Source organism: Onthophagus taurus, chromosome 7 (assembly GCF_036711975.1).
Source record: "Onthophagus taurus isolate NC chromosome 7, IU_Otau_3.0, whole genome shotgun sequence".
NCBI lineage: Eukaryota > Metazoa > Arthropoda > Insecta > Coleoptera > Scarabaeidae > Onthophagus > Onthophagus taurus.
The window spans coordinates 30,867,786-30,880,122 of NC_091972.1; the positions used below are offsets into that span (position 1 = coordinate 30,867,786).

The 12,337-nt window shown below is 31.7% G+C and overlaps 1 protein-coding gene across 1 annotated transcript; it reads right to left on the reverse strand.

The window, feature by feature from the left end:
• Nucleotides 1–5,775: 5,775 nt before the first annotated feature.
• On the reverse strand, nt 5,776–7,061 carry LOC111422079 (uncharacterized). The gene is made up of 4 exons (XM_023055288.2): nt 6,824–7,061; nt 6,521–6,750; nt 6,029–6,257; nt 5,776–5,966 (listed from the first exon to the last, which is right to left on the reverse strand). The coding sequence occupies exons 1-4, from the start codon at nt 7,005–7,007 to the stop codon at nt 5,776–5,778; spliced, it is 834 nt and encodes a 277-aa protein (XP_022911056.2). The 5' UTR covers nt 7,008–7,061.
• Between the last annotated feature and the right edge of the window lie 5,276 nt (nt 7,062–12,337).

Here is a 12,337-nt window from a genome sequence, read left to right on the forward strand (position 1 = left end):
TATTAATAACATAATTGGAAAAAATAATTTAATACAAAATTGTAATAATTATAATAAGTCATTTTGAATGAGTTCTACTTATATAACACTGAACTCAGCTGATTTGCTAGAAAAAGTTATTAAAACAATGTCGTGTATCTTCCTTAGTCTTTATTCGTAGTTAAAATATTGACAGATACAATTATGACATAGATGATCAAAAAGTTAAAGAAAATTACAACTTAAATATGAAGATTAATCAAGCCCCAATTAAACAGTAGCCTAATAAAATGAGTAAAGATTAGCTGTACGTTCCATCTCCATTCTACAAAGAATCCACTCGGTTTGTGTAAAATAAATGTAGATTTGTTATTTGTTTTGTCTCTACTGTATAACTACTTACTGGTAATTTGAACATTTTATAAATATTGTCGTTGTATGTATTATCAAGATTTTATATTACATCACATGTTATTGATTAATTTTTATTAATAAACAATTTTTCAAACATTTTCTGATGTAAGGGTGCACAAATTTTACGTCACCGTAAAGAGAAAAGTAATTTCTATCAAATGAGCCTAACGAAAGGATACATTGCTATTTAAAAAAATTCAAGTGTTATTCGTTACACATTTGTTTTCTGAATTAAAAACAATTGAATGCAGTCGTATTATGGCAAATAAAATATTAAACAATTTTTGTATAAAAAGTTTGTTTATAAAGTCAACATTTACCGAGATATATACTATATTCCATACATAATGGGCTCCCTGTATAACTACTTACTGGTAATTTGCACATTTTATAAATATTGTCGTTGTGTTATCAAGATTATATATTACATCTTATGTGCAGAATCAACCGAGGAACACTACTAGCTGACGTCTTAATATTAATTCTACATACGTTCTAATGAAGTTACATTTTTAGCCGTTTGCAATTCGACTAAAATCTGAATATATATATAGCCATCTATATGTTTCCGAAAATATATCTATCAGCAACAACATCGGCAACCAAACACACGCAACTATTTAACTTTAACTTGTTCAATCAGATACCCAAAGATATGACAACAAGTTCAAAGTATTGCCTAACAACGTGTTCATTAGCTGTGAAATGAACTCTCTCTACAGAGCATTATATTGAATCGTCTATCAAATGGATGCACCTTGCAAGTACCTCGAATTATTGCATATGTACACTAATTTTTGGTTTGCTTGTTTTATTTTGTATGTAAATTTAATATACGGTAATAATTCGTGGTACTTGACGATCTCGGATATCTAGATTAATGTTATTGATTAATTTTTATTAATAAACAATTTTTCAAACATTTTCTGATGTAAGGGTGCACAAATTTTACGTCACCGTAAAGAGAAAAGTAATTTCTATCAAATGAGCCTAACGAAAGGATACATTGCTATTTAAAAAAATTCAAGTGTTATTCGTTACACATTTGTTTTCTGAATTAAAAACAATTGAATGCAGTCGTATTATGGCAAATAAAATATTAAACAATTTTTGTATAAAAAGTTTGTTTATAAAGTCAACATTTACCGAGATATATACTATATTCCATACATAATGGGCTCCCTGTATAACTACTTACTGGTAATTTGCACATTTTATAAATATTGTCGTTGTGTTATCAAGATTATATATTACATCTTATGTGCAGAATCAACCGAGGAACACTACTAGCTGACGTCTTAATATTAATTCTACATACGTTCTAATGAAGTTACATTTTTAGCCGTTTGCAATTCGACTAAAATCTGAATATATATATCGCCATCTATATGTTTCCGAAAATATATCTTATCAGCAACAACATCACACACGCAACCATTTCCTGAATATCATTATAACTAAAATTTATCACTTTAACTTGTTCAATCAGATACCCAAAGATATGACAACAAGTTCAAAGTATTGCCTAACAACGTGTTCATTAGCTGTGAAATTAAGGCCTTCTGCACATGGAGCTGCTCGTCATAGACGTGTGTAGATGCGATTGTAGGAAGGCTTCAGTGAACAAGCTGCAAGACACTTAAAAGCGTCATACAGTGAGGCTTCTTATACACCTAAAGATCCTCAAACGAACCGATCTTAAAACGTATTTTATTCAGTACTTGCCAATATGTGAAGTGATGAAGAGGATTTACTTTTATTCAATTATCTTCGTTTTTGTAAAAGAAAACAGAAATATAAGAGAAAATTTTGGGTGCATCCTTATATTCGCAAAAATATCGACAAGAGATTATTTATTGCTGCCAAAGAGCTATCAGTAGACTACTCTAAATTTCAAAGCTTCTATAGAATGTCTAAAAATACGTTTAAAGAACTTGTGTTAATTGTAGGTCCCACCATTCAAAAACAAAATACTAACATGCGTGAATGTGTTAGTGCAGAAGAGGGATTTATGATAACGTTAAGGTAAGTAAAGTAAATTATTATAAATACAGGGTTATTCAAAAACCCGCTGACGGACTTCTAGACTAGATAATACAAGAAAAATTAAGATGAATAGTCTTAATATACATGGGGTCGGAAATGCCTCGTTGGCGAGATATAGCGGATCAAAGTTTCTTTAAAATTAAACATTATCTGCAATAAAAAGCACTTTTTTAAAAATATTGTCTCTCTATTGCTCTCTACGCGTGTAAAGTGATCAATTATCTATCAATTGGTCTCTTACACAACTTTGATCAAAGCAATAGTTTTTAAGAAAAACATGTTTGTAGAAAATTTGTTAATTCAATCAAAAACTGTTGCTTTAATCAAAGTTTTGTAAGAGACCAATTGATAGATAATTGATCACTTTACACGAAAATACTGCCCGTTTGACAAAATTAGCAGTGGAGTTGAAAATATTTTAAAAAAAGGGCTTTTTATTGCAGGTAATGTTTAATTTTAAAGAAACTTTGACCCGCTATATCTCGTTAAGGAGGGTTTGCGACCCCATGTATATTAAGACTTTTCATCTTAATTTTTGATGTATTACCTGCCCTAGAAGTCTGTCAGCGGTTTTTTGAATCATCCTGTATAATAATACAAGTTATATATTTCATTTTTAAAGAAAGTTATTTTGGTCATTTATATTACAGCAGGTAAGCTTTCCAAATTATGAATTGTGTATCCATCCGTGGTGTCATAAATATTGGAAGCTGAAGGCGACGCAATACTAATCGGCGAGGGAGCGTGATTGCTTTGTGCGTTATCGTACATTTGAAAATGATCTATAGATTGCTCTTGCTGCGTTAACAATTGTTCTAGCAATACAATTAAAACACAATTTTAAATCGTCGCATATTTTTGCCTGATAAGTTTTTTATGTCGGGTAATAAACTTAAATGAAACATCCTTCGATCGTCATCTCTTATTACTTTTCTTTTCTTTGATTTAATCTAAAATAGTGTGATCGATTTCATCTTTTTCCTCTACATGTCTTCTCTTTCTTTTCTTTTTTTATTATCGTTTTTATTTTCTTCAAGCAGGGTATTACTTAACTGAGGTTCAAGATTGTCTTCGTCGGTCTCTGTCACTATTTCACTTTGTTCCAACGAAATGTTTCTAGTTTTTTCGAAATGCTGAATGGGTCTTACATATAGCAAGACAAACTGCATAATGTCGTGCAAATAGTAAGGTTCTCTAGATTTTGCTGATGAACCATTCGCAAGTGGTCTAAGGCTGCGTACAAAACCATTCCGAATGTTTTTCCATTTGTCTTTACAATCTGCCCTATTAAAAATTCACGTGTTTATAAGCAAATATAGCGCGCTTTTCATATAATTTTTTCATATAATTAACTATTTTTTTTGTTTTAGATATTTAGCTACTGGATGTACATTTACTGCTCTATCTCTATATTTTCAAAGAGATGAACGTACCGTGGGAAGTATTGTAGAACAAACTTCAAAAGCGATATGGAATGTGTTGAAGGAACCATATATGTCGTTACCAAATACAAAAAAATTGAAACAAATTGCAAGTAGATTTTTTGAGCTATGGCAGTTGCCAAACTGTTTAGAAGCAATTGACGGTAAACATATCCACATTCGGAAATATCCAAATTCGGGTTCCACCAACTTTAATTATAAAAATTAACATTCTGTTGTTTTGTTTGGCTGTTGTGATGCTGAAGGTCTGTTCACAACAATAGAATGCGGATATGCTGGACGAAATAGTGATGGAGGCATCTTTCGTGTTTCCACATTTGGTCGTTGGTTGGAGAACAATAATACTTTGCCATCTTCAACCAAACTTCCAAACGACGAAAGTGAGAATAAATTCCCATGTTATTTTGCAGCTGATAACGCATTTCCTTTGAGACAAAATATTATGAGACCATACCCCGAAAGAAATATTAACAATAAAATGCGAATTTTCAATTACAGACATAGTCATACATTTATTGTTTTTGTACTATGTACAGTACACACAAATTTATTAGAGGAATCACATTTTTTGGAATGCTTTAAGTCAGTTCCTATGGTCTAAGGATAGAGGAGATTTTGGAGTAATCAACGTTCAGAGAAATATCACAACATGGAATTAAGTACTAACAGAATGCTGCATGACAATAAATACGAAGAAAAGTTGAGTGATCGTGACAGAAGGAAGTGGAGAAGATATGAAGAAGGATTTGAAAATCGAAATGTAAAACGAAGTGTTAGAACAGGTTGATCACTACAAATATTTGGTAGTTACAATCGATGAAAGTGGAAAACGAAAGAAGAGGGAAGACCATTAAACCATACTTTACGCTAACGAAAAGTTTTTGAAAAGAGAGAAGGTACGAGAAGTACTAAAATTAGTGTATATAAAGCAGTATACAGACTAATATTGACATATAGAAGCGAAACATTGAAACTTACAGGGACAAAAGCAATATCTATGCAAAGGATATGAAATTTCTACAAAAAAATAAAAAATATAACAAGGCTGTAAGGAGTTAGAAATCCAGAGGTCAGAGAACAACTGTGGGTGGAGAACATTTTGGAGTATGTACTGAGTTGGTACATAGCAGAGAGAGGAGTTGTTTGGTACCTCTTGCTTTTTTTGTGATATTATTGACAATTAAATTAATGAATAATTAATGTCTTTTGTTATTATTTTCTGTCTCTTTTGCCAAATTTAACTGCATGACCAATTTGTATTTGTTGAATATGCAATTTCAAACCCACACGTCATTGTAAGAGCCGCTCCTTACAACATCTAGTCAGGCTAAAAAGAGAACAGCAAATTTGGGAGTGACCCGGGAGGATGGATTTATCAAGTTTTGAATATAGAACATTTTTTTCTTATTTTGCAGTGCAATGTAATAAAATATCTTTTCAACGCAACGTTAATTTACACCCTGTATTATCATGCTTGTTGAAAAAATGAAAGGTTTTCAAGCAAGGTTATTAAATATTTTCTTAGTTGAAATGCAATTCATAATAAACGTTACATCATTGTAAAAATAGTTTCTTACATTTTTCCATTTTGTTGTCCTTAACAATTTACATACTTAACTACGAGTCAATCTTTGTTCAATTTTTCAACATACCTAAAATAAGTTTTTTTTAATTTTGTGTATTTTTTTATTTCCAATCCAAAGATTTTCTTGGTATATATTTTAATTGAATATTTATTGAGAAACACGTTTCATAAATCACGTGTTTCTTAATTCTTAGTATATAATCATTAACTCTTCCAATTATTAAAATAAAAATAAACCAACTCATAATTTATAAATTTAGAACCATTTCATAACCAATGTACATTTATTAGTTTTCATATCAAAGGATTTTAATCATCCCCATCCTCATCCTCATACTCATACTTTTTTCTAAAAGAACCATCTGTATCATATTTATTCATAAGTTGGTCCCATAAAGGTCTATGATACTGTAAAATATATGATAAAATTTTCCCGATTTGTTTCTTCTCTTCCGCACTACATTGAGCACACTCAGTTTTCATGGCAATCGGAATTTGTTCTAAAAAATTTATCGAATTTTCCATTTTTCTTCTAATATAAAAATTAATAAAACAATTTTACCTTTTAAAGTTTTTCCTTCTTGAGTACAAGGTGCTTTATCCAAAATACAATTGACATAATTTAGAAATAACCTTTGACTTTTTAATATTTGATCAACATCAACATTATATTTATTTAAAAAAATTCCTTCGCCATCAGCAGGAATAAGCTCAACGTAATGTAATGTTAAAACAATAATAAAAATAATTGAGAATGAAATGGACTTCATCTTGGTGTGGTAAATCGAATACTAATCATTTGGTTGAAAAATGAGTTTAGTCCAAGGTGGACTTGGTATTTTGCTCGGCTGAAATAGTTTAACTTAAATAGATTTTTTTAATTGGTACTTGGAATCGAATAAAAAACTTTTATTTTTTTTCACATGCAACAATTTATTTTTATCAACAAGTTAAAGTGCAATAAATGAATATTCAATAAAATCTTTTCGCGTCCAAGTTGTCATAATAATATCAACGAATAACGTCATAAAAATAATTAATAAAAAAGTTATTAATTATCTTCGGATTCAGAACTGCTTTGATTAGAAGAATTATTCGCAACTCCGTTATTTTTATTCTCCATATATTTTCGGGTATATTCTCCACTTGGATCGTATTTTAATTGAAGCGGATTCCAATATTCCGGTTTTTCATCAATTAAAAATGCGATGAACTTCTCAGAACCTTCCTTCTGTTTTTCAGAACAACTTGCACAATTTGTAGCGATAGCATCGGGCATATTATCTAAATTGAAATTTTCACAATAAAATAAATAAACGAAACTGATAAAACATCTTTTTTAAACAATAATAATTACTTCTCAATTCCAATCCGTCTGGTGTACAAGCTCCGGTCTCCAAAAGACACTCAACGTATCTCTTTACCAACCTTTCGTTTTTAATCACTTCATCAATATCGATGTTATCGTATTTGGTGGTATAAGTTGCATTCGCGTCACACAAGACTGAACTTAAAACAAAGAACAGAATAGGAAGTGCCATTTTACAGCTGTAGATTAACGTAAATCGGTGAATGGATGATTTAAAACTGACAAAATTGTGATTGTCCTTTTCGGTTTTTATACCTTATTTTCGAAAAATAAAGTTGTATCAATTTTCACATCATGCAAAGTTGTTAGTTACACAATGTTTCCTTTTCCTTGCATGTTATTTGTAATTTTATCATTGGTATTATGAATTAATTTCAAATTTGAATCAAAATTTGTTTCCGGCTTTTAATAAATAAAATAAATTTTCATTTGTAACAAGAATACGATTAACAGAATTTATTGTTATTCTATTAGATATTATTATAAGTTTGAACGATTTTAAGTTTCCAATAAAAATAAAAAAATTTCTGACATGGATGAAAAATGTGGATTCTGAGCTATATTGTTAGTTATAAGTTATAACTAAGTTTAATATTAAATTTCGAATCGTATATTATAACCTAGGCAACCCAAATACCCAATAAATTCACTCCTTTCAAATTCTGCTAATTACTTAAACCATAAATTTTCGCTTTTCCAAACTAAAAGCTTTATTTCAGAAGGAAGTCTCTTGTTTTCGTTAACTAAAAATTAATTTTAAATCTACTTCCACTCGATTAAATACACACAATACTAGTTGACAATTATAAAATTTTATTTAATTTTCTGAGAGGACGCACATAAAGGTGTTTGATATCAAAATTGGTTCTAAAGTTAGATTTATTAAATACACAAAATGACAATTGCAATAAATTTTAAATCGTATATTCTTCTTCGTGTCATTATAGTTCTTATTGGAGATCCAATTCCTGAGATGTCGAATGTCAGCTATCTCGCCATCTCTTTTTGGTTGGTTTTAATTTCGAATCCATGAACCAGTTAATTGGCTCGCTCCAGGAAGATTTCTTCTATGATGAGCAACGATGTTAAAGATGGTTTCTTTGAAGCTACCATCGAATGTTTTGTGTTCCAACCAAATGAAGCAAATCTTGGAGATGCTATGATCCGTAATAAATCATCGGCAACAATTCCAAACAATTCTTCCTTATGGAAGAACAATCTCTTCACGAAATTGACATTTCTCGACAATTATGAACCAAAAACACCAGCAAATGATTAAATTCTTCTATGATCAACCCTTTGAAACTTAATTTGAATTAGTACTTTGTATGAATGTAGTTTCACGTGGGGGTGAGTTTCTTCACAGCACTTCAAACCAGCTCAATCTTTTCATGAACGTTAATATAGAACAGAAAGGTATGTTCCTTATATCCGAAATTTGGAACCATGATACTCCGAAAATGGATTCCCTTAAGTACGCGAAGTTGGGACAGTCACAAACAATATGACTTACCTTCTCGTCTTCCATTTCACACCCTCTACAGAGGGGTGTATTGGCCAGCTTCATGTGAAACATGTACTTACGTAACCTGCAGTGTCCGGTCAGGAAGTGGGTGAGAAGCCTCAAGTCACTTTTTGATTTTCCCAGAAACTAAGTAGATCTCTTCCGGTCAGGGTAGAGCAGAGTTTTCTTAGCATAAACATCTGCTGCTGTCCCATCCCATCTGTTGCAAAAAGCTCGATGGGAGATGGAGTTTTTCAGTTTTGATGCTGTATTAACAGCTAGTGGTACAAACGGTTCAGGTGAGATCGGTGACTTAGTACTTCTCATGGAAGGAAACACCAAGGTTTATGTATCAGTGAAGAATTGAAGCGCTTTGAACACCAGTTACCGGAGCTGCATCAACAACCTAACGAGAAACCTAAATCGATGGAGCATTCTGGAAATCTCGCTGCAAGGATGTCCACTTCTTTAGGTCGTAAGGAAAATCCTCGTCTCAATTCAGACCACGATTACAGAACGTCGGCAGAAAAATCTTTGCCGTGATAATTAACAGAGAACAAACTGAAGGGATCCCTTAGTACGGTTCCCTTGGAGAGTTTGTCGTTCTTTTCATCTCCTTTATTTAATTCAAATAAAAAGTTATATGTTTCGGTGATCAATATCAAACGAGAATATGAGGACAATTATTTCACCACTAGTCATCGTTGCGGTAGTCGTATTATAAACAAGGAGACGCATGATTTAAGTTACTGTGGTTAATTTGTAACTTTGAATGTCTTGCAACTGAAACAAAGTGTATTCGAAATAACGAATTCAGCCCTTTATTTCGTTTCTTTTGACTCTTGTTAGTTTAGTTATTTCGAAAATACTTGTTGCCAAAAGTGCATCTGCGAAACTAAACAATGTTGACGAAAAAATGTTTTATTCGAGAGTAAAATACAGAAAAAAAATGAAAGAATATATCGCAACCGTAAATGTGTAAAATTCTGAAAAATGTGTTAATACCAAGAAACCATTCAATGTGGCTGCTGACAAAACTAACGTCTAATGCATATCTAACTTGACCTGTCCCTTAATCTCTAAATGTTGTGGTTATTGGCAAAGATTGGCTAAACTATTCCGGATGACCCGGAAGAAAACCACATGAAAAGCATTACCTTTTCGTATACCAGGTCCACAATTGAGCTCATTATACAGGGTGTATCAGGTATGAGTAGAAAATATTTGAGGAATTTTTCTGAATAAAAAATTCTTATAACACAATGTCCGTCTTACAACTTCTTAAGATATGATACGATAAAGTTAAAGATTCGCAAGTTTGAGTACTATAGTTTTAATATGACACATAAAAGTCATTTTTGAAATGTTTTCAGAATTTGTGAAAATTTTTAGCACTTCTGTCCAACTACCGGGAATTATTGCATTCAACCAATTATGCACATTTCTACTAAAATGTGGCGGGACGCCATCATTCATAAATATGAAATAAGAAGGATTGTTTTCAATACGTTCCAAAATTTCAACTTCATGAATGAAATCTTTTTGAGAACCGCAATTTTCCATTTTGGGTTGTAACTGACCAGTTTCTCGAAGTCTTTGAACTACATTAATAAACTTTTGTACATTTGTCAACCGATGGTTAGGAAATTGCACAGAATATTGTAGTCTTGCAGCAATATTATTAAGAGACTAAATTCTGAAAAATTTCATAGGGTTTTTGCAAATTGACGTTTATGTGTCAAATTAAAGCAATACTTTCCTGAATTTTTTATTCAGAAAAAGGAGACCTATAACCTCTCAAATTTTTTCTACTTATATGCTGATACAGGGTGTGTATTTACTTGCCTTGTGACGATATATGTATGAAAGAAATGATTAATTAAAAATTCAGATAGTTTAAAGAAGAATTTATTTAGAATCTAACGATTACTATTAAAAACAACCGATTACATTCTGCACCACTTTATCCTTACCTCAACTTCTTAAAGCTTCATGTCATTACTGAAGCACGACTGCCTAATCATGTCCTTCAGTGTCCTTAAATATTCTCGAAATGGATTAATCAAGATCATTGACCTTCATGGGGACCATCATGATTTGCTCATGGAATAATTCTCCCAATTTTTAGGTAAATTTTACCTCTTTAACGATGGGTTCAGTACAAAACTTTTATGGTGTTATAATCCTGGGTATCAAGTATCTAGATACTGAGATATATCAAAATAAATGTTTTGCTGTTGGCAGTACTTGTTAGATGATTTCACAGTAATCAGAATGAGTAGCGATAGATTGGTGGTATCTCATCACTGAACAAATGATTTAGGTTTGTAAAATTTGATTACAGCGGATATAGCTGTTAGAGTTTAATCGTATCTAAATATTTAAAGTTTTGGTTATTATGTGCTTTACAGATCAGCAACCACTAACCCAACTTATATGTATTTGCTACCTGGATGTTGGAATTTATTTTGGGATTGACCAAAGAATTTCGTATCTTCGATGCCCTGACAACAGAATTAACAGGAAGTACTGTGTTTTAGCTTTGAACAAACTAGCGTTTTGGTATTCCATCTGGAACCACATTAGTATTATTGCTGCTGGGCTGAGGAAAGCGGCCCCTCTTGTCACCGCGACCTATGAGATCTATTGTAACTTAAGCCCTACAAAAGTTTAGGGCAAGTCTAGGACCTCCAAGAACCTTAATATTGCTCAAGGTCTAATTCCTTTATCAGTCAGTAGGTGTCAGGCCAACCTTTCCGAAAATTTTGTGCCTCAGGTCGCCTCTGGCGACGCATTCGTACAGAATGCGTTCAGCGGTTCTGACTTGTCGCTGCAAAGTCAACAAGTTTGACCCTCAGCTTATTCAATGTTAAATAGATGGTACTTTAGGGGCGTATGGTAAGGAACCTAAGAGCGACCTTAGGTCCCCTTTGTGAGGCATAAAACCTCTTGGGTTTCCTTTTGCGACGGAGTTACAGAGTATGATAACTTCACCTGCTGCCATCTGGAACCCATACTATACATACTATAATATGATGCTTGTTCAAATTGATAACAGATTTTATAGATGTATCTACTTTTTTCCTTTGATACAGTTTATTCGGATAGAAACTTTCTCTAACAAGCACAGTGTGATCGTTGTTAACTGGTTTTGTCGATAATACGAACTATGCTTTCAACCTCTTTATTAACATTACTATGCCTGGCAGTTGTGAACGTTGCATATTTCTTTCAGGTAGAACGAATTATTGCGAAGATGACATCTTTTGTGGATTGTCACTTTTTAGATTAATTTTATGTTTATTATTAACATTATTATTAGTAGGTATACATTTTAATTTTTGAGCTTATGTGTTTACTATGTTTATTTATTAATACAATAATCATTATAAATTTTTTAAATGCGAAATTTCCACCAAAGGGGATGGTTGAAACTTGTTTTTCTGTTATAACTATGTTATTAGAGACAATTTAATAATATTTGGTGAGTTGATTTACAGAGAATATATCTGAAGCAGACGTTCTATCACTTCAGAATTCCAAAACAACTTTCCATAATCTAAACGCAATAAGATAAAACTCACGAATCGTGTCATGTTCAAGAAGACTTTAAAGGATATTTTATTTCTCAGGCTACATAAGGATGAAATTCGTTCATAATTGACAATAGTTGATTTATTACCTAAATAAACAAAATTTTAGCTTTTAAACAGTAACTTTATGATTTAAAAGCCAAAAGCTAAATATAAATAAGTTTCTGAAAAAAATCCAAGAAACTGTATACTAAGAAGCAGTCACTATTATGATAATTATTATATTTTATTGTATAAAGAATAAAACCACCGCAATTGGTAGTCTATGAAATCTACAAATTTCTGCACATTTGTTGTTATGTAAGTCACGGAAGTTAGGTGCTGTTGGAGTATTTAAATGTTTAGTCCAATGTTATATAAATATATAAAACGAATTAAAGAAAATAAAAATTATTTTTGGACATC

What these genes read in the sequence shown, in the direction of transcription:
- LOC111422079 (XM_023055288.2), bottom strand. Translation starts at nt 7,007, where the DNA reads ATGGCACTTCCTATTCTGTTCTTTGTTTTAAGTTCAGTCTTGTGTGAC. An exon ending in AGACGGATTGGAATTGAGAA is followed by an intron (nt 6,751 to 6,823) that starts GTAATTATTATT and finishes ATTTCAATTTAG; the next exon opens with ATAATATGCCCGATGCTATC. An exon ending in AGAAGGAAAAACTTTAAAAG is followed by an intron (nt 5,967 to 6,028) that starts GTAAAATTGTTT and finishes TAAATTTTTTAG; the next exon opens with AACAAATTCCGATTGCCATG.